Genomic DNA, 22134 nt, shown 5'->3' with positions numbered 1-22134 from the left:
ATTTTTATTAAATGATTATATGACTTTGAAATTAATTACATAATTTTAATAACTCAAAATTTATATAATTAAGTTGTCTTCTAAATATTTTTTATACACGAAAAATTTTCATTAAAAAATTATAACAAAAATGTAAAAAGTGTATTAAATTAAATTTTCTCTTCTCAATTTCGGCTAAAAGTATTAAATTAAATTTTTTTGCAAACCCTAAGAGTATTTTTGCAAAATTTAATAAATCATTATTAATTTTAGCATTCGGGTGTAACATTTAATCTATTATAAATCATTATAATAGATGAAATTATATGAGCTTAATTAAAATAAAATAAATTGCAAGGACCTAATTCAAAATTAAGTGAAATTGTAAAGATTTGCAAGTATATTTTTACGCTATAATATTGCCCTTCATTAATAATACGTGGCCGAGAAATTGATCCTTGAAACATGCGAAATCTTGTACGTTATTTCTCTTCTTAATATCCAATCAATGCTTCAAAGCACAAAGAAAGTCTACATTCACCGAAATTTACCAACCAGACATAAAGGTATGCTACCGGATTGTCTACCATGAACAATGAAAAGGCATTATCTGAAATGTTGCACAAGTGGCTAAGAAATGGGGGATCACCGGAAACAAAGCTGGAATAGGTATGCACAAACCATATTCAATTGCTGCCACACTTTCTTGGGGGCTTCCTCCAGATTTTCTCACCTCGTCCGAACCAACTCAAGTGGCAATGTTTCCATCGCCGTCTGAAAGTTCAAACAAATAGATAAATTCTGCAAGACAAACACGTTGCTGCAGACACAGAGAGTGTGTGCATGTGCGAGAGAGAGAGAGAGGAATGACAAATTTGTCAGCCATTGGGAGAAAATCGGACTGCACTTACCCACAGTCTAGGAGTTCTAGGGTCAGCCTTTGTATGTGATTTAGACAGCTCTGACTTGAAGCTTATAACAATGGAAATTTTGAACTCAATTGAGAATGGACTGCATGAAAATAAACAACAACAAAGTTTGAGGCCCTCTATGTTGATCATCTTGGGGCGTTAGATAGACAAGATTCCATATCACGTGAGGAGAGGTTAGACATAAAAAGCTATCCCTTTTAAATTATCATCAACTCCTTACTGCCATCCATGTCTATTAAGTTTTTTAGGGTAAATTACATCCCTCACCGCTGAGATGACAACTTAGTTAATAACAAAGTTTATGGCCCAGTTCAGAGGCCCAATTCAGACTTGGCATCAAGCAAAGTTGATCATGTCGGCAGATTTGAATCTTTTCAAGCAAATAGAAACAAAAGCTTCTCTTTTCTACGATTAATTGTTCTGTACCTATTTCACTCTTCACAAGACAGTCATGTTACATGGTTGGCACTGAGATAAGCAGATTATGAGTAATTTGGTGTGTAAGATATTCATGAAACATAACAAAGGATGGTTATCATGGACATAGGACTAACCCAGCTAAGATTGTCGGACAAGTCAATAGACGGGGAAGTATTACATGGATAGGCAGGGTCAAATTACGGCATATATCTCCATCTGCAATCTGATAGAAAAGTAGACAAAAATAAAGCAAGAAGAAGAATTAATATTTTTTTAAATTGAAATACTCTGGCGCATTTCCAGTGTTGCTTGCCTGGGTAGTTTGAACGAGAGTGGTTTCGGTTGCAATTTTCTCCCCGACAAGAATGGACTCAACACGAAACAAGTGAAGGTCAATGGAGTTAATTGGAACTGCAGATGCTTCTATTGTTAGCTCACCACTGATAGGATCGGACAACGAGCACTCAGTAGAGACTTTTCCAGTCACCCGAAACCCACCTGTACAGAAATATGCAGTAACACCATTGCATAAGTCATGTTTGATGTTGGCAAATTGCGATAACCTAAAAGTCAGACGAGAGGTTGCCTAGAAAAGAAATTCAAGTGCACACAAACTTTCCATGAGATTCAGCCTAAACTTTCACTACAAGGCCCATGTTACCATGGAAGATAAGAATTGCTAATTTTGTGATCTTGAAGTTGAGCTATGAATATATATATATAGATAGGAGTCATGAAGCCAATACACTTTCTTTAATTCCCCCCCCCCAAAAAAAAAAAGAAAATAATTTCAAACATACCTGATTTTAATTCATGAAGTAGAGCATGCCTTGGGTGTCTTGGGTAATGTAGAAGGTGACCATTTCTGGAGAAATTGGACGTTGTAGCAGATCAACTGAAAATTTAACAACAGAGAATGGTAATTTGTATCTTGATTGTTCATAGACCTGCTTAGGAACAAAACAAGTGTACGGAACCGAATGATACCTCTATCACTTTCGACAATGAATTCCATTGTAGTTGATAATGATTTATGCAAGTATCCTCGAGTTATATCTGCAGTGACCATATACTATTAAAAATGTTATCAATCACCATGAGTTCAAATCACGTAGACATCATGTATAAAAGAGGATGTAGAGAAATATATTCGCAGCATATAAGAAAGAGGGATAAAAGCTAACGATAACTAACAATCTCATATAAAGATGACTGGCCAACAAAGGACCTCTTTAAATTACCTGGATATTGATATTTGAACCGTGGAAAGTCTCATAGAATCTTTCTAAATCCTTGTTGGGCTGTCTCAAAATCACTGAGAATGGCATCTGTCAAATTAGTGATTGCAAAATTTGCAGTAAGTATAAAATAAGTAAACAAGTCAAACAACAAGGAGAAGTTAACATAGCATGTATCAACCCAGGTTAACCCACTTGAAAGCAAGATTGTTAAAGTATCAGAATAATTAACAAAGTAAACAGTGCAAGGAGTCAACTTGTGCACCCGCTTATGATCACCATCTGAACTTGTTAATTATAATACTTGGTCCCACTTGGTTTAGTGCAATGGTAAGTCATGTTTAGCAAAACTAGGTAGCATCTGCAAATATATGACCAGATTTCACAATTATTTATTGATATAACAGTATCCTTCAATTGAATTCCATTCTTTTAATCAAGAGTCAAGACAAATTCAAGAGAGAAAAGAGCAACAGTTTATTGGAAAAATCATAACACATGAAAAAGCTGCAAAGTGATGGGATAGATAAAAATAACTATTGAAGCATCAACTTAGATTAAGGTGGGAAACCAAAAGAGTTCTACTCATGTAACTATTCCACATAAAATTGCACTGAATTAAAACATCTCCTTTTATACACTACCTCTGTTGTACCTGGACCAATCTTTCCAGAAGAACCAACCTCAACTGTCCTCTTCCTGTTTACAAGCCATAAATAAGTATCATCTGTACTCGTTCTAATATGATTCACAGAATTTCAAAAACACCAAGAAGGAACTAGTTCCAAGTTATTTCCATATGATGGGTAATTTCCTCATGTCCTGAACTTAGCAAGGGAACGTCCAGAATAAAATTGATGGTGAAAAGCACAATTACCACTTTTACCATGAAGAGGTTTTAATTTTTCAAACTCATGAAAATTTTCCGCTTCTGATGTAAAATATGCAAGTGAAAGATGAGCAGAAACAGCAGATCAAAAACTATAAGAAACTCAACTTGATCCAAGAGAAGAGCAAATGAGGGTTGGTTTATTAGAGTATACCATGGGTTCTCCAGAAACCCACAATTAAAATAAACAAAAGGTATGACTTCATCAAAATATTGAAAATGGCTGATATGAATATGGCACAGATTTTGTCACAAGCTTCTTTTTCAGGAGATTTTCCTCCTTTGAGTGGTTCAGAGCATCTTCTTGAAAGGTTCTTTTTTACCAATATGTTTTTTAAGAAATCTGTTTGCTATTTTTCTGCACCAAAAAACAAGTCTGATTATTTTCACAAATCTTTCAGTAAATCAAACTAATAAAAATTGTGATTTACAAGTACGGAGCTACTTAACTCCATAGAAATGAACAGCTTCTTCATTTAAAATCTCGAACAGTTTCTTCCCCCACTGTATTTTTCTTTGGAAAAAAAATCACCCGTGTTTCTACATAAAGGAACTAGACCAAAAGTAAACTCTTAATACTTACACAATGGGGATTGGCTTCATAACTCCATAGTACGACTCAATAACCCCAGCTGATCCTCCCCGAACCTTCAAAAACAACATGGCAGCATGATCACCCAAGCCATTCAAAATTCAACAACAAAAAGAACAGAATGACAGACGATCGATAGTTCAACTTTCTTGTCATTTCTGAGCAATCAAACAAAACAAAGGATTCAGTAGGCACCTGCAAGTTGACGGATCCTTTGATAGTAACACGAACTCCGTTGTGGGAAATTGGAGACTGAGTCTTCACGATGATTTTGCCATCCAGAGTTTCCTGAAAGTTCCAATTAATTTTACCGAGATGTAGGAAAAAGGCTTTCGGGTCCACTTGTAGAAAGAGAAAGAGAGAAAACGAGGTATGAGTTTAATTTTACCGAAGGGCGATAGATGCGATTGGAATGTGAGAGTTTGAGCTCAACTGACATAGCAACGACAACAGAGAGCTTAATCCCGGCGATTCCCGATCAAATTGCTGCGCCGATTGCCAACGACTTCTGTTAAAAGCCTCAGAGTTCAGACAAATAAACACAAATGCGATTTTGATGCTCTACGAACACGAATAGTTGTCCGAGGCATAGCTCACCGCCACAGTCCGGGAGACGTTCGAGCTTTTATATCGTCAAGATCTCCATTTTATTATATTGCACAATCAAATCTCCCATGGAAATTAAATTACCAAGTGATTGTATTTAATACAAATGATGTTAAAATTTAAATTAATAATTTAAATAAATTTATTTATTTATTAATTTTGAGTAGAATACAAGTTTAAAATTATTGATTTTAATTTTAAAAATTTAAATCATGCAAACATTTAGTATCATATTAAGTATAGTTATCGAATTCAAATCCATCGAAAGTTTGGCTTCTCAAAATGCTGGAAAACAAACAATATTCAACTTGGCAGTTGGCACATTGCTGAAGTTTTCCCTTGGGTTTTGACATTTCACCTCCTTACATTTTTCTCCATCTATAATATTAATCCTTATATTTTAAGAGGGACATTAACATGATTCAGATGATATTAATAATGTTGACATATTAATTAACACCATTCATTTTATACTTATGTGTCAAACTGTTGTTGACATGAAATTTTTTTAATAAGCAAAAATTAAAAAAAATTATATCAAATTAAATAAAAAGGCTGAGATAGAGTAACTCACAAATTTCATCTAGGCTTTTTTTTTTTAAAAAAAAAATCTTACTAAAATTTCCATAGTAGCATTAGTATGATATGTATGCACAAAATTAGTGAAGTTAATTGACATGTCAATATTTTTAACACCAATTATATCATGTCAATGTTCTTTTAAAAATGTAAGGACTAATGTTGCAAATAGAGAAAAGTGTAGAAATCTAGAATAACGAAAACAAAATGCAAAGACTTATATCAAAATTTGAGTAAAGTGTAGGGATTAAAAATAATATTTTTTCTTTTATATTTTATATAAACTAGATTTAAAAATGTTAGCAAATATATATCCAACCAGAAAAAAAAACCCTCAGAAACCCTTAGAGCCTGGCCTAACTAAAAAAATTAAAAAAAAGTAAAATGAATAACAAAACTATGCTGCAACGTGCAATCTTGATTTATTCTATTTTATTATAATATTTTGATTTTTTAAAAGGGTTTTTGTTTTAAATACTAACTTGTCTTATTAGAATAGTAATCCACGCCAATTTGAAATAAATCAAATAGGTATAAAATTCTTTCAAAGTACTCCCCCCAGATTATAATATAGGAATTTTTTAAAAGTCTTATTTGATTTAAAATATAAAGTATTAAATAATTTTTATAATTGATTTTTTAACTATATCCCTAATTCATTTATTTAAAAAAAAATATGTATTGAAATTTTAATTGTCATTATCAAGATAGTTATATAGGATATATAATGAGAATATACCTGAAAAGATTCAATTTTTTTTAAGAAATTTAAATTTCAACTAATATTTTTTAAAAACAGTAAATTAATTATTAATATCCTGTATAAAGGTTAAGAAGGAGTGGATTCATTAATTGCTGGTAACATGTCACGCAGCTTGTCCTACTGAAAGTTTTGGGCAACAAGAGAAATTGCCTTGACCAGGTAATTAATTAGGGAGGATGACAATAAAGTCTTAAAAAGAACAAATTAATAATAAGTAGGTCCTCAATAAATTTTTTTATAAAATAAATTGCAAATATTAATTTAAGCATTTATAAATAAAAATCTCAATTGCATACTAATTTTTACATTTAAAATTTAAATATCTTATTTATAATTATAACTTTTAAATTTGTGACTCTTAAATTGATATTTACAATTGATTTTCAAAAAAAAAAAAACAGAGTCCTAATTATCATTAATTTTTTTTTCTGAAATTTAACTATCATTTTCTTAATTAATTATTCATGACGAAAGCTGAAAATGATTGATGCACTTTAACAGGGGAGGCGGTGGGTCTGATTATAAAGCTTGATCTCACGTGCAATTAGGCCCCGTAGAAAACATTCGATTTTTTAAACTTTCAAGCTTCATGCAAGTTATTTTGGACATCTAATTTTCTCATAAGGCAAAAACACAATTAGTTGTGAATACCATCATCAAAATCTACATATGAACATGATACTTTGTGTTACATAATGGGTGGCACATTCCTCTGTGGGGGGATCAGTGGGAAATCTTGTTTGTTACAGTAAAGACGACACCCAGAAGTTATAATTCAAAGAGGGTTCCGATGCTGCTGGTGCTGGAAAACTTGGTTTCAAACTTAGGGAGCAAAACTGTTTTGAGGCAGCTTGACATTTACTGTGATTCCTCCTTCAACATGTGATTCCCAAACTAGCTGTCAGGTACTGAAGCTCCATTTGGCATACTAACATCGCCGTCGACCCTGTTAGCATCGTCCGGGTTGCTTTCAGGTGGCACACCTTCAGCTACATGGCCGTCACTCATTGGAACATCTTCCGTGTTACTTTCAGGTGGTACACCTCCAGCTACATGGTCATCACTCATTGGAAAATCTTCAGTGTTACTTACAGGCGGTATATCTTCAGCTGCATGGCCATCAGTCATTGAAACATCTTTCATGTTATTTTCCGGTGGCTTATTCTTTTCTGTGAGGCCATTCGAATTCTGGTGCTCATTTTTCTCTTCGTTTGTATCCGAGGAAGGTGCTGCGTGACTAAAATGCAAATTATTTTGCTCAAACTGATGTCTCATCATCTGAGCCTGAAATAAAAGAAAATTTTGGGGGGGGGGGGGGAGATGACAACTTCAGAAATTTTTTGCTCTGGATTGAGGAATTTATTAGTCCTTAAGCAGGAGGATAAGGAATGCTTTCAAGACAAAACAAAATACACAAAACATATTTCCTCACACCATAGCACTTTCCCCTGTACCCACAACCCTAAATATGAGGAAGGAGAAGATTGTCCAAAAAATGTGGGACAAACCCATCCGTCCCTCAAAAGAATATTGATAAATGCTGAAATAAACTTGAAATGTTGCTAGTTTAGTTTGGGTGAATATGTGCACAAGGAAGTCCGAAAAGGGCTGAAATTCTCTCTTATGTCGTATTGATAATTGAAAGAGCCAAAGTACATGGGTATTTATGAACAAGGAAGGTTACAATGAGAAAATTGCAACTAGGGACATTAGGGGAAAAAGAAATAACTAGAATAATTACACAGGTCCCAACTAAGGGAGGTGAAGACTGAGGAGCTAGGATAGACAAAATGTAAGCCAGCGACCACTCATGGGTGAAAGGCAGCAAGAGGGAAAGCACCTAGCACTCTCACGCACTAGCATGGTAACTGTACTAGCAATGTTGAAGTGGCACATGTGGAGACTCGCAGTGGTCTGGTCACCATTGGAAGGCCAAGTGGCAAGTTTTGCAAAGTTCAAAAGTGCTTAGGTCAAAAAGGAATCAGGCAACTGACAGAATATTGACCTGGTGAATGTGAAAGATAAAAAATAAAAAAGACCAGAGCTTTGCTAGCATGTGGGAAATGCTCTAAGCCTTGAAAACCTAGAAGCTTATTTCTCTCGTTAACAAGGGTATCATACCATGACGAAAAATCTGAAATTCTCTGTTATGTTATTGGAATGAGGCAAAGCACGTGCGTATTTATAGATACCGAAAGCTACACTAGATGAAATGACAACAATGGACATTAGGTAATAATGGAATAAACAGAATAACCAACACCTATAACAATAAAAATTCCTAACTCGTTCATTACCATAGATCCAATATTTTATTTTATTTTTGGTTAACATAAGCTTTAACATTTTTATCTCTATAGAAAACTGATATGTCTTAGATGCAGGGAATCAAATGCAGTCCAGTTTACATATTACTTTCAAATTGAAGTATAGATGAAAATTGTATACTTCTTTTGACACAATTGCAAGAAAATATATATTTTCCTTAATAAAAAAGTCTAAACTTTATCAATTGGGATTGGTTTAACATTACCAAAGCTACAGAAGCTACAATCCAAAAGAGAGGATATAGTAGCATGAGATGAGGCATACCTGGTATAACCCTTGTATAATACTGCTCATCTCATCAATGCCACTGACAAGATGAATAGGTCCGGTATCTTCAACATGTCGTTCAGTATATGATGCAATCTCATTCAAATTAAGGGCAAGTCTGTCAGGTCTCTTGAGCAGAAGCTGAAATGTAGGCTGCAGCTCATAGCATTGTTCAAAGAGAGAACGACGGCAAAACACATATAAACCAAGTCGAGCACGAGACATGGCAACCACCAATCTTCTTACATCTCGCAGGTGACCAACAAATCGAGTACGCACAAGAGACAGCAATATAAAATCATTTTGCTGACCTTGAAACTTATCAACTGTGGTAATCTGAAAGCAAATGAACAAAACCAAAGATTAACAAGGTCAACTTTTAACATGTACAATCAATGGCAACAAGAAGCCCTTACAATCCGAGACACCTTATAATCAATAGCAACAAGGATATATAACTTTCATAATAAATAAACCAGAAGTTCTGACGTCCCATTACTCAACATCTGCTGATTTTATTGTTGCCACCCCAGATTCTTATCCTCCTGATTTTATGTTAATTGATTTTCCTATTATATCCTATTTTCATTTAGGTTGTTTTCTCAACTAATATTATGAGGAGATTCTAGCAACAAATTTGTTGTCATGGTCCCCATAAACATTCTTCCATTTCATTAAAATAAAAAAAGCTATTCAAAGCATACCTTACTAGGAGGACCAATGAAGTCATATGGAACACATCTTCTGCTGACTACATCACGGATGAGAAGTTTCTGACCATTGTAAGTAGTCAAAATTGATATCTTATTTGCTGGATATCCTAATAAACGCATGTATATATAGACACTGACAAGATATTCAGCTTCTCCCTCATTTTGATAGAACCAAGGAGAAGGAGTGGTCTCACCCTTACCAAGGTAATCTGGAACATCCACTAACTGATAGTCATAGGAAAATCCAGCGTTTGCCCTATGGAATATGGCTTCCTCCTTTACAGAAGGAAGGTCTCCCAAATCTCTGTATCTCCAATTGTAAAGTTTAGCTATACTTGGCCTGGCTCTTCCCTGGGCATTAAGCTCAATGTAAGGAATTCCCAAACGGACAAATCTTGTAAATAAACTTTGATCCATGTGGCTATACTTTTGGAAAGCCATATTCTTCACAACAGGAGGCAACTGGTGATGATCACCAATCAGGATGCAGCGTTTAAGCCGTGCATGACCATCTTCCTGTCTCTGGAGTAACATTGGAATAAAAGTCTCAATCTCTAAAATTTGGGCACTTTCTTCCATTAACAGGTTGTCGTACTTAAAACCTAACTGAAGGAAATCTTTCCTCTTCAGAGCGGCATGAGTACAGGTCATGGCAACAATTTTAGCCTGCTTGGTCATTAAGTAGTTAGCCCTATCAGCTGTTGACTTCAGTAATTCAAATGCTCGACACTCTTCAAGTTCTTGGAACACAGTCTTCAGATGCTGAAAGCACCCCTTAGCAGCTCTCAAGTCTTTCTCAAAAGATTCACCAGTAAATACTGGATGTGGTGTGTCAGAAAAGAATTCTTTGAAGGGAAAGCGATCTTGAATAAAGCTTGGTTTATCTTTGTTCTCAGCACAGGCAGCAAGAAATTGCTCCCAGCGTGAATATACATGAATCAACCAAAAGTAACCTGCAGTTTCACAAGTATAACCTACATCCTCTGGCAATTGAAGAGATCTTGCCAACCTCTCCACTTCACTCAGCAATTCTAACCGTCTGACAAGCATTGCATTAACACGGCCTTGCCGACTAAAATCAAGATCAGTTGCTAGCTCTTGTTCTCCTTGACCAAGTCTAAGAAGATAACGTGCAGGCACATCCCTCTAAATCAAATACCACAGTAAAAAGCAAATAAATAAATAAACTTATGAACAGAAGGCAATAAATAAAACCCACAGCCTTCCAAACTTTGCACACTTAAAAACACCTCTCACTAAATTAGAATTAGTTCATATTTCTAAGAAGGCAAAAAAAAAAACAAAATTAAAACATTGAAGCAATAGTTCTTGAAAGACCAAAAACAATAACACTTAATACAGCAGCAGCAACAATCCTTATCCTACAAGGTGGGTTCAGTTACATAAATTGTACGATACCATTGTGCTTTATCATCAATCAAACTTTTGAAAATATTGTTAACTAAGAGATCTCGTTCAACAACTCCATAAGTGTTCTCTTTGGTCTTTCTCTATCCTTCTTTATAGGCTTTCTCTAAACATGTCCAAATCATTTCAAATAATTTTCTACCATCTTCTCCTCAATAGATTTCACGCCCACTTTTTTCTCATACATGCTCATTTCAGATTTAATAGAGCAAAAAAAAAAAAAGAAATGAAGAAAAACGCAGTCTATAACCTCAAACCTTTTAAAAAAAAATCTATAATTACTTTGTATTTCCTAGCATCATAAAAATCTTAGATAAAACCCGGTTTCTTAGGTGTTTGCTATATAGTTTTCTCAATAAAAAACATAATATGAGAACACCTGTTCTAACTCAGCAATTGAATACTTGAATTCTTTAAGGGGGGGAAAAAGTTACTCCATGTACCATAATTTAATCAAAAAACCTGAAAACCACCACCTTAAAACTAAGTTTTCTTCAACATGTCTAAAATGTTCAAAACCATTGAGCAAGAAAAATGCACAGCATATTAAGGTTTTCTATCAAAGAAAAAAAAAGCATTAGAAAGAGGGGAAAGTACAAAGCGTAACAGACAAGACATCCTCAACTCAGAAAATAAAGAACACAACAACAACAACAACAACAACAACAATAAGCCTTTATCCCACTAGGTGGGGTCGGCTACATGGATTGCAAGACGTCATTGTGCTCTATCATTTATCAAGCTTTTAGGAATATTATTAATTAACAGATCACGTTCAATAACTTCTAAAAGTGTTCTCTTAGGCCTTTCTTACCTCTCTTAATCGAACTCAAAGTTATATGTTCCACTCTTCTCACTGGTGCCTCCCTTGGTCTTCTTTGTACATGCCCAAACCATCTCAACCGATTTTCTACCATTTTTTCCTCAATAGGTGCTACCCTCATTTTTTCGTGTATGTGCTCATTTCGAATTTTATCTTTATGTGTATGTCCACACATCCATCGTAACATTCTCATCTCTGCTACTCCAACTTTATGCTTTTGCTGTCCCGTTAGAGCCCAGCATTCACTACTACATAACATTACCGGTCTGATAGCAGTGCGATAAAACTTTCCTTTAAGTTTATTAGGCACCTTACGGTCGCAAATAACTCTTTTAGCTTTTCTCCAATTAAACCACCCAGCTTGAATTCTATGTGAAATATCTCCACTGATTTCGCCATCATTTTGAATAATGGCTCCCAAATATTTAAACTTTTCCACTTGAGGTATAATTTGATCTCCCAATTTTACTTCCAAATGATTTTCGAATAGTCCTTTACCAAATTTACAATATAAATATTCCGTCTTACTTCTACTCAGACGAAAACCTTTCGACTCCAATGTCCTCCTCCATAACTCAAGTTTACAATTAACCTCTTCTCTTGTATCTGCTATAAGAACTATATCATCCGCGAAGAGCATACATTTCGAAATTTCCCCTTGAATATGTTACGTCAAAACATTTAAGATCAAGTTGAACAAATAAGGAAAAATAAAGAACAGAACAGAAGGAAGAAAACAAAAGGCCTAAGAAACTAATGCTAATTAGCATAGAGGAGTTGCCCAATCTCTTTGCATATCTGAAATTCTTCATAAGTAAATTTTACAAGGTTAGAAATACGACATCAATGGCTGAATAAAAATAAAGATTCATAAAACACAATTTACATGTATGTGTATACACAAAATAAAATCTTACCTGCATTATTTTCTCAAACAGGTCATTCAAAGCCTGATTTGAATGAGTAATTATTAAGGTTCTTTGTGAAGGACAATTATGATATAGGACATTTAGAATTTGCACGGCTGTATCAGTCTTTCCAGTACCAGGTGGACCCACAACCATTGTTAAACCAGGTTGAATGCCAGAGATAATTGCACCAATCTGCTCCATAGGAATGTTTGCAATGCAGTTAATACAACAGGGAATTAAATGTGAGCTATGGTCATGATGGATTGCTTAAAATTATATAATTGACAAAGAAATGTAACACATCACAATCAAGAATTAAAAGAGGTTTCAGTGCCAGCAGTAGGCGTATTAAACCCAATGTAGATTTTTCAACGTATTTTGATACACCATAACCATCACACATCAAGGAAACCATAAAGGGGGTAAATGTTGCTCATGAAAAGTGATATTCTATAATTGAAAAGAAGACTTGACAGAACCTGCGTGGGTGTGAATCTGACTGAATTTTGTTTTGGCTGATCTTGGGGATAAGGGCCTGGATCAGGAGGTGTATATGTCTCAACGAGTAATTTTTCTTTCAGATGACTGGCATCATTGCCATCATTTATTACATCAGTGGTAGACACTATATTCCCTGGGAGGGCACCACTGTTTCCTTTTAGAGTTCGAGGAAGTCTGATCCGAAAAGGAGGCTTCGGATCCAAGCTCTCTGTGGCATCAGGATTGACAAAAGAAACCTACAGTACCAAGGAAGAACTAAGTCATTTGCTTGGTTTGATATATGACTCAGAAAATTTTAATCATGCCCACTCAAGAATGAATTTGTATAATCTTCAAGCAAATACAAAACACACCAACCTCATAATCTGAAAAACTTTCTATCAAGTGATCAGCATCTAAAAAGGTATCTTTGAAATCTACCATTTCCAACAGATCAGGCATATTAGTCCATTGTGCTGCTGAAGGATCCCCATATCCAAGAAATATGTTTTCCAACCACTTAGGAACAATACAGTACTCATTCATCAAATCTCTTATTGAATCTAAGATGGCTTTGAAATTGTTTTCTTTGGGCTTCCTCCTCATCAATATATTAAATGTACCATAAACATCTTCTGCCCCATTCTCTGCAATGTTGTTGACATCCATGTAATACTGTGCAGTATCCAAAGCCACAGTTATGGTTCTCAGTTCCCCCTTTGGTGGCTTCCACTCATCACGTTTTATCCTTCCAGTGAAATCATTCATAAGAGTTCCTTCCTCATCACGAATCTCAATAATTTCACATCCTCGAACATACTGAAGGCCAAGCCTCTGTGGCACACTAGCTTTAACTTCTTCTTCTGCAGTAAGAGGCTCAAATGATGGCCTAATAGAAAGTAAAAACAAAACATCATGTTCTTTGAGGGCATCCCATTCTGATCGTATCTGCGCCCTATAACTGGAAATGCTATAAGTGACTTCTGCTGTCACAGAAGATGGCTTGACTTCTCCTATATTTGGCTGCTTTACCTCAGCGATCTTGAACTCTTTGATTGGTACAGCCATTCTTGACCAACCACGGAAAGCAGTCTCTCCCTCATTATTAATATATGCAAGAAGATGTGGAACAGCTTCTTGTATATCCTCACGTATTTCATATGTTGATTCAAGTCTGAAGAGATTAAAATTTCGAAGGAGATAATCATGAAGCGTCAAGAACTGCAAGTTAAGTTTTGGCAGAGCCAAACAACCTTCTCCAGTGTAATTTATGCTTGGTACAACACTTTCATCCCACATAATCAGCTCATTTGGGTATAGTGGAAGAGAATTAATGGCTTCTTTTTGTGACTGTTGTTTCTCAAAGAACGACACCATCACTTCAATAAGAAAATCAACCCTCTCTGACCAAGGATCTCCTTGGGAAACCAATTTAAGCTGCATAAAGAGACAACAGTCAAGATCATAAATATGCTGTATTGAATTGAATAAATGGACCTTTCTTTTCCAATAATATATGCATCAACACACGATATTGCTACACAACATATCCAAAATGAATTGATGGGACCAATCCACATGAACTAGTTAGAACTCCGGCACAGCTCACAGAAAGGCCTTAATAATTTAATTACATCGCACAATCATAAATTTTCCCCTTCCTGAGGGGCCGATACTTGGATCAAACAAGCTAACAGAATTGAAGCTTTCTTACAAAAATAAAGATGTACCAAAAATTGAAGGTTCATGTTCATGTTCATGTTCCAGCATAAAAACTGCCTTCATTACATGTATCACTTAATTTTTCTCAGTAGAAATACAATGTTGCAAATCGTCCAAGATCTAAATCACCCCAATTTTGATGCAGTTGACTAAGACCAAAACTCTCTCACCAACAAAAGGATCATTCAGAGAAAATCAGAAAAGAAAGAGCAAAAAGTGAAAAGAAACCACAGGAGCAAGATAAAACTGAAAATAAAGTCCAGATAATAGATGCACACATAAATATAGCAACAATCAATCCAACTCTAAAAATTCACATATACCATAGGGGATAACAGAAGATTTAATGCCATGACTATGAAGATTATTAAAAATTTTATTCATTATTTGCACACCTTGCAGCAAACCAAATCCCTTAATTCCTCAGGAGAAAGAACCGATAGTTTCTTAGATAGATCCACACGCTTGTGAATTGAACCAATGTTAGTCAATGAAAGTTCTCTCAGCTGCAACCACCACAACAAATGAAACAGTTATACAAATAATAATAATAGGGGGAGATTGTAAGAAGAATAAAATGAACGGCAAAGATTTAAAAAAAATATTAATTCAGAATAAGCTACTTCTTTCAATGCATACCTTCTCAATCCTTTTAAATGCAAGTAGCTGAAACGATTGGAGATGACTGTAATGAGATTCAAGAACCTCATGATCTGTTAACTGTGTTCCTGTATGATCATTAATTTCAAACCCTTCATAGAATTGTAACAAGTCAACCAACTGAGCAAAAAGTTTTCCCTTTTCATGCCTATAGAGGGCGCTCAAATGGCATTTGGCCACAACAGCTATATCAGCCACAAGAGGCCTCAAGTACCTAGAGCAGAAGCAAGAGGCAGAACGAATTGATGATCAAGGAAAAGCCAAAAAAAAAAAATTACTGCATAGATGAAATGATGAAATGATCTTGCAAAAATGGGGGAGAAGAAGAAGGATCCCTCATATCTTTATGTGGGTGGAGTCCATCCTCCATCAAACCATAGTTGTAAGGAAGACCAAATAAGATATTTTAAATATGGAATAGATTACACAAAATCATATCACCTTCCAAATCAAAAATTTACAATTAAGTAATCAGAATATTACATTAACAAGACAATACAATGCTTAAGAGAACAGAGACAAGCATATTAGCATACCTCCTTGTCGGCAATTGACTCAAGAGGTCGATAAGAAATTCAATAAACCTCTCACAATACAATACACAAGCATCATCAACTGACTCCAAATTCATCGTATCAATAACTTCATTGTCACCAGCTAACTGTCTTCGAGGAAAAACCTGGGAATCCAGTATCTATATATATACATATATAAAGGCAATATGAGAATTTATGTTTAATTTTCAATGTGCTGACATAAAAGACAGATTGTATCTATGATTCAAATTCTCAACAAGATACAACCTCCAAAAATTCTTCAATGAGATTTCTCGAGAATGTCACTTCAAGGGCAGCTGAGGGATCAGAATTCCCTTCTTTCAGAGGTTCCTTTCTTACCATCCTTTTCCACTTCTTGATCAGACTTGGATTCAGACAAAGCTCTATCTGCACAAGTGAAAACCAATTCCCCAAGAATGCAATTAGCATGTATATATATGTATATATTTTCACAATTCTCCACCAAAAACAATAACTGGAAAAAGCAACATTGGAAGGCCATAAAAATACACTTTTGTCTCATCTTACCTGAAAACGACCATAAGATAAACAGTACCAAGATTTCAAACTTGCCAGTCTCAAGACTGTCATGCTGACAACCTCATCTTCCAAGCTCTGTAATCCAAAGTCAATAGCTAAGCTATAACATTCAGGGAATCTTTGGCAACAGTTTTCAACAGTGATCTGATTGTCAAGTTTAGTTCTGTTGAAAATTTGAAATGGAGAAGAGGAAACTCCATGATTACAATAAAATCAAATTAAGAAACAATGACGTATTATTATTATTGATTTCAGTTTTCCATTTACAAGATTATGATATTTAACTGAAATGTTTTAAATCAGGTAGAAAGAAACAGAATGAAAGAAATAGCCATCACTCAAGACAACAGTTAGCCACATCAGCATCAAATCAATGGCATATTTACACGTGGAAGATGGATCACTTAAAGAGTTTTTTTTTTTTTTAATTCTTTATAATTCTGATGATGAATCCTAAAAACATCGGAACATGTAAGGAGTGTGTCAGGGGGGGAAAGTAGCGTAGGGACCTGTTTAAAAAATCAAGGCAAAGTGCAAAGCCTAAATTGATAATATTCATTTCACTATCTGAACCAAAGGCAGGCCATATTCTATCAGAACAACAAAGCTTTGGCCCAAAAAGATAAAAACAGCGTATCTATGCCAAAATGTTTTCATAACATCAAAACATTGCTAACATTGCTGAAGGTAGGATTATGTTAAAGTACAATAGTCCCAAAGTAGTGAAAAAGCCATCCTTAGATGATGAAAACTTAACACCAATCATATAAAAATGCATTTGCAATATTAACAAACATGCTTGTTCAGTTATTGGTAACAAAAAGTAAATAAATAAAATGAATATGACCTAACAAAAGGATGGAGAAAAAAGCCGGCATACCTGAAAGGTGTTAATCATGAAAACTAAGTAATTGGTCTTCTCTGCTATACATAGTTCTCTTCCCTACAGTTAAATTTGAAATGTGAGATCCAGTATAATGTCTCTATATATCAGATGGGACTATCAAGTGTCAAAGGAAAGACATTTCAAAATCCAAGTCAAAGAAATGTTCTTTACCATGACACAACCAACTACAAAAAGAGATTAAATAAAAATCGTTGAGTGATTATTACAAGGACACATATACATTGCAAAACCAGGGAAAAGATATACCAAACAGCCGTTCAGTAGCTATAATTTCTTTGTTTTGATTTTAGGAAGATTAGAATAAGTAGCAGATTAGGGAATAGGAAGAGGCATCCAAAAAGTAATTATCTGGTGTATTGCAAGAATAGTCCACTCCACAAAGACTGATTATAGAACTGTTAGTGTTTCACATCCTAAAACTCATTTCACCAATAAAAGTTTTAGCTCTTTATTTCCATATTTGTTCATGTTTCTAGGCTCTCTTTTATGGGTGTGAAAATATGAATTCAGTGATAAATCTCCACACCTAGGTTGTTTAATAGGTCAATCATAAAGTATGAAACAAAGGTGGCAATTCTTAAACTTCAAATTGATAGAGGAAAATAGGGAGAAAGTTTAAACAATCTCACATTAAGGACGACCTTAACAAAAGATACCATTCTAAATCATCATGTGTGAGACTAATGTACCTAAATCAGGAAATACTTTACCAAGATATGCAGTGTAAGTAGACAAATTAAAAGGATGGCAACACTGATGGAGATTCGTCAGATTGTGGTGACTAGTAAGCAGTACTGTACATAAGCAACCCACTCAAACCAGGACATATAATTGAAAGTTGCACCTCTTTGTAATGCATGACTGAATCTTAAAATGAGAATGCCAGAGGAAAATATGGATACAAACCTCCTTCAGCCTAAGAACCTTCTCAAGAAATCCTTTGAAAATATCTTTCCGATCATAGAAGCACACCCAAGCTGCAACATTCTCTCGGAACTGCAAGCCATGCAAGCAATTTTTTTTTTTTTGTTAGTTATGGAGACCATATTTTTCTCCTCAGAGAATTTCAAAGTAACTGAGTTGTAGGTAATTAACTTCATAATCATGAAGCATTGATTTACAGCAGTTAAGGTTTTTAAACTTATTCCCTCTATTTTCTTCCCCTGTTGGCCAAACATCAGGAGAAACATTCTCCAATGTGACTTGGTTCCTGTCCTGTAAATACTTTGTACTAATAATTTGCCATTCAATCCATAGAAATATTGAAACCTTTTCTCAGTCTATTGTGACAAAGTAAGAAATTTTGCCAGGTTAAAATATTCTAGAAGTTTCCAAAACGGTCCAGAAAAGACTGGAGAGATCCAGAACAATCAAGAAGGCATCAGAAACTTCTAGAAATACCGGTATGATCCCAAATGACCCAGATATCTCTAGAATAGTATGGAGAGTGCTTGAAGTATCTAGATTATTCTACGAATATCTCCTCTTGTGCATTCTAGAATTCTCCTTGTAAATATCAAAGATATTTCTCGTAGATATTTATATAGAATATACTAGAGATAGAATGTACATTGTTAGATTAAATTAATACCAACCATCCATTAAGGAGATGAGAACTTTCTGGAAGAAGAGGGAGGCCTATAAATTACCCTTCACCCCTCATTTGTAACCACTCAAGCAAATCAATAAAGCTCTCAAATTCAGTCACTCAAACTCTCTACTCCCTACTTGTGTGACTAGCTCTCTTAAATCTCTTTACCTACATTGTGGCCGAACTCAAGCGGTTGATCAAGCTAAGGCCAAGTCGTGTTCCAGGGCCGTGACACTATTCCACTATAACTACTTAGTTAATGATGAGGTTCCATTGTCGTTATGACATTAGCTGCTAATTACTACAAAGAGTTTTACTCCATTTAGCAACTAATGCTGTGTGATTACTCACGGTAAGGAATTAACATGCTACGTTAACTCGAATCAAAGCTATTGAAAAAGCAGAATACCTTCTCATTCACCATGAGTATCATGGACATGACGTGCTCGAAAGTGGCAGTCTCTGGATCGAAATTTGGCCACAAATAATTCTCCAAATACTGACTAACCTCCAGAATCATAACCCTTTGCAGTGGAACGGGTTTATGACCCTCCTTAACCAGCAACTCTGTCTCATAAATTTTCTTAACCAGTTCCGGATCAAAAGGGTTCTTGGGCCGAGCAGGGTCACCTGTTCTCAACCAGTTATCCTCGGCAATCTTAGTAAGTCGATCCCGTTGTATCTCCGAAAGAGTAATAGTGCTTGGAAGAGTAGCCCCAGGCTTGGTCTCCACTTTCTCAGCTACCGGGTACTCAGCAACTCTGTGACGACGAAAGTCGAATAATCCAGTTCCGTATACCCGCGTCATTGCGAAACCACAGAAAATCCAAAATTGGAGAGCGACCTCGATTATAATTCAGAGATTATAGGCTTTCTAGCGGGTAGTGGAATAGTAGACTCAAGCTTCGGAACTCAGGGGTGGAAAAATAGAAACCCTAGTTCGCACTTATGACAAACAAGCCATTACCTTCAAGACTTCAATAATGGATGAGAAGGAGGCAAGGCAAAAGTAGCCGCCTTGCATGGATTTGTCTGTCCCGCGATGCACCAGTAGGGATTGAACGGCAACACAGCTCAGTTCAGAGCTGCCAAAGCCCAAAGGGGTTCAGAGGCGGAACGCCACATATAGTCTGTTGATCGAGGTCAGTTGAGCCTACTTAATCAGCCGACGTCGTTTTATATGGGACAATCTGACCCATCCATTCTTTCGAGAAATCCTGACCCTCGGTAAATGAAAAACTACAATCCCACCCTTTTGGATATGGTGGTTTGTTTAAAATTAAAAAAATATGTGATTTATATATTTTAGATGGTTTATATAATTTATAAAAAAGCAAGTATATTTAATATATTTTTATTTAATTAAATCAAGCTACGTGAGTTTAATGTGTTAATGATATTAATAATGAGAATCTGTTATAAAATAAAAAGAATCTATAATAGATACATATATTTAAATATATAAGTTAAGTGTAAAATCTCCCTTATTAATTCACAATTGACTCTAAAATTGAGGTAATTATGAGACTAACTCAAGTAAATTATTAAGTTGGCAAAATTTATATAAATGAGATTCCAAGTTATGAAAACTTAAAATGTTATAAAATTATTTCATAAATAAAAAGTAGAGCAAAACATTTATATGGAAGCATGGACATCATACAAAATAAAATAACATCAAATTGGGGTCAAAAGTAAAAATAATTATTTTAGAACAATACGCCGCGGCATAAATTGCAGAACCCACGACATATTGTTCGGTTGAACTTTTGACGCATCCTAAATCTCCGTCCAATATCTGATTGAAATGACCTAAATGTTTATGGAAAGTTCATTTAATAAACTAACTAATGGCACTGGTCTTATTTATAATTCTATCATATCAAAAAGTTGGATAGTCAAGACTAAAACTACTACTTTCTTACATTTTTTAACTTTCAAAGTGTCCAAAACCCAATAAAAGTACCATTAACCCATATGACCATCCAAACCATATTCAAGAGATTTAAGATGACTTATGAAACACACCACATTAATTAGATATCACATATTTTATAAATTTAACTCTCAACCCCTTGATTTCAGAAATAGTAAGGGAAAGCATTTTAACTTCAAAACTCAATATAATTCAATACAAACATGCATACAGTCAAATTTATACTTACACTGGTATTTTGACCTTACTCATATATCTCAACTAAAAAGATACTACATGCACTAGGACCCGAAATACTCCTTTCAATACTCAATATTTAATGGTGCAAATATAATAAAATATAAACATCTTAATTGGCAAAATCAATTAATTACACATATGTATCTAAAATTATGAGAGGCCTATAATAGGAAATCAAGTTTCTAAGTCTCAGGTGCTTTTCCTTTATCATGCATGGAACTAGTGCCTGTAAAATGTTAAATAAAAAAGTGAGCACAACTATTCAATAATCAAAGTTAATCTAGTATATATAAATGCATGTTAATTAATCACAGCAATACAAATGCCAATGCAAATGGCATATTCAAATGAAACATATTAACATATTAAACTACCCAATTCAGATAGTTAAAAAATTAACAATCATGTAAAATTAGATTACTTAGCATGCAAGGGCCACATCAATAACAACCATATGCCCTTCTTAAGACATGCAAACTACAAAAATAACAACCATATAGTCATATAATAATATGTATCAAAACACATATAAGGTTGCAATACTAACAACCATGTGTTGTTGTCAAATTATGCAAACCATAATAATAACAATCATGTAGTTGAGATATGATATGCATAATGAATGCTAACTTTATACCCTCTTGATACCTCTCATAAATTTCTCAGTGAATGTATTACACACAATTTCTTAATTATTGAATTTCACTAACTGTTCACCTTTGGTTATTACTTCCATCACATATTCCATCTAATTCATATTACATTATCATCACATCAAAAGTCTCAGCAAATTCTCATAAATATGCCTAAACATATCATTTATCCACACATACATATTCATATAAACAATTTTTTTACACATGTCATTACATCAATCTTAACACATCACATAAACTTACTTATATTGTCACAATTTGCATCAAATATCGGTTTACAAACACCATTTGGTTTTCAAACAATTCAGTTAAACATATAATTAAATAACAAGCAAAAGCATAAATTAATTTTTTTCTAGTTACCTTAAATCTTTGAA

At 34.6% G+C, this 22134-nt stretch overlaps 2 protein-coding genes across 5 annotated transcripts; both read right to left on the bottom strand.

The window, feature by feature from the left end:
* Positions 1-430: 430 nt before the first annotated feature.
* Positions 431-4680, bottom strand: LOC129292288 (uncharacterized). The gene is given in 12 exon segments (XM_054929870.1): positions 431-753; positions 891-990; positions 1466-1554; positions 1645-1829; positions 2132-2164; positions 2167-2226; positions 2319-2403; positions 2573-2659; positions 3214-3268; positions 4042-4106; positions 4246-4338; positions 4439-4680. Coding segments are annotated over 12 exon segments (948 nt in total). The 5' UTR covers positions 4490-4680; the 3' UTR covers positions 431-708.
* A 1959-nt stretch (positions 4681-6639) lies between these two features.
* On the bottom strand, positions 6640-20028 carry LOC129292185 (uncharacterized). Of its 4 annotated transcripts, none has more exons than XM_054929740.1 (15): positions 19335-20028; positions 18241-18330; positions 17308-17370; positions 16416-16502; positions 16134-16274; positions 15867-16024; positions 15310-15544; positions 15066-15176; positions 13327-14385; positions 12948-13205; positions 12475-12660; positions 9298-10452; positions 8591-8929; positions 7174-7282; positions 6640-7131 (listed from the first exon to the last, which is right to left on the bottom strand). In XM_054929740.1, the coding sequence occupies exons 1-15, from the start codon at positions 19731-19733 to the stop codon at positions 6893-6895; spliced, it is 4629 nt and encodes a 1542-aa protein (XP_054785715.1). In that variant the 5' UTR covers positions 19734-20028; the 3' UTR covers positions 6640-6892. The 4 variants fall into 4 exon arrangements, with proteins under 4 accessions (XP_054785715.1, XP_054785714.1, XP_054785717.1 ...); XM_054929742.1 differs by having other exon boundaries at positions 6991-7131; positions 7174-7235; XM_054929739.1 differs by having other exon boundaries at positions 6640-7282; positions 19335-20027.
* Between the last annotated feature and the right edge of the window lie 2106 nt (positions 20029-22134).

Source organism: Prosopis cineraria, unplaced genomic scaffold (assembly GCF_029017545.1).
Source record: "Prosopis cineraria cultivar Desert tree isolate PC_DT_omini unplaced genomic scaffold, ASM2901754v1 PC14, whole genome shotgun sequence".
Taxonomy (NCBI): Eukaryota; Viridiplantae; Streptophyta; class Magnoliopsida; order Fabales; family Fabaceae; genus Prosopis; species Prosopis cineraria.
The sequence above is the reverse complement of the archived record's forward strand: the minus strand, read 5'-3'. Positions and strand labels throughout refer to the sequence as shown.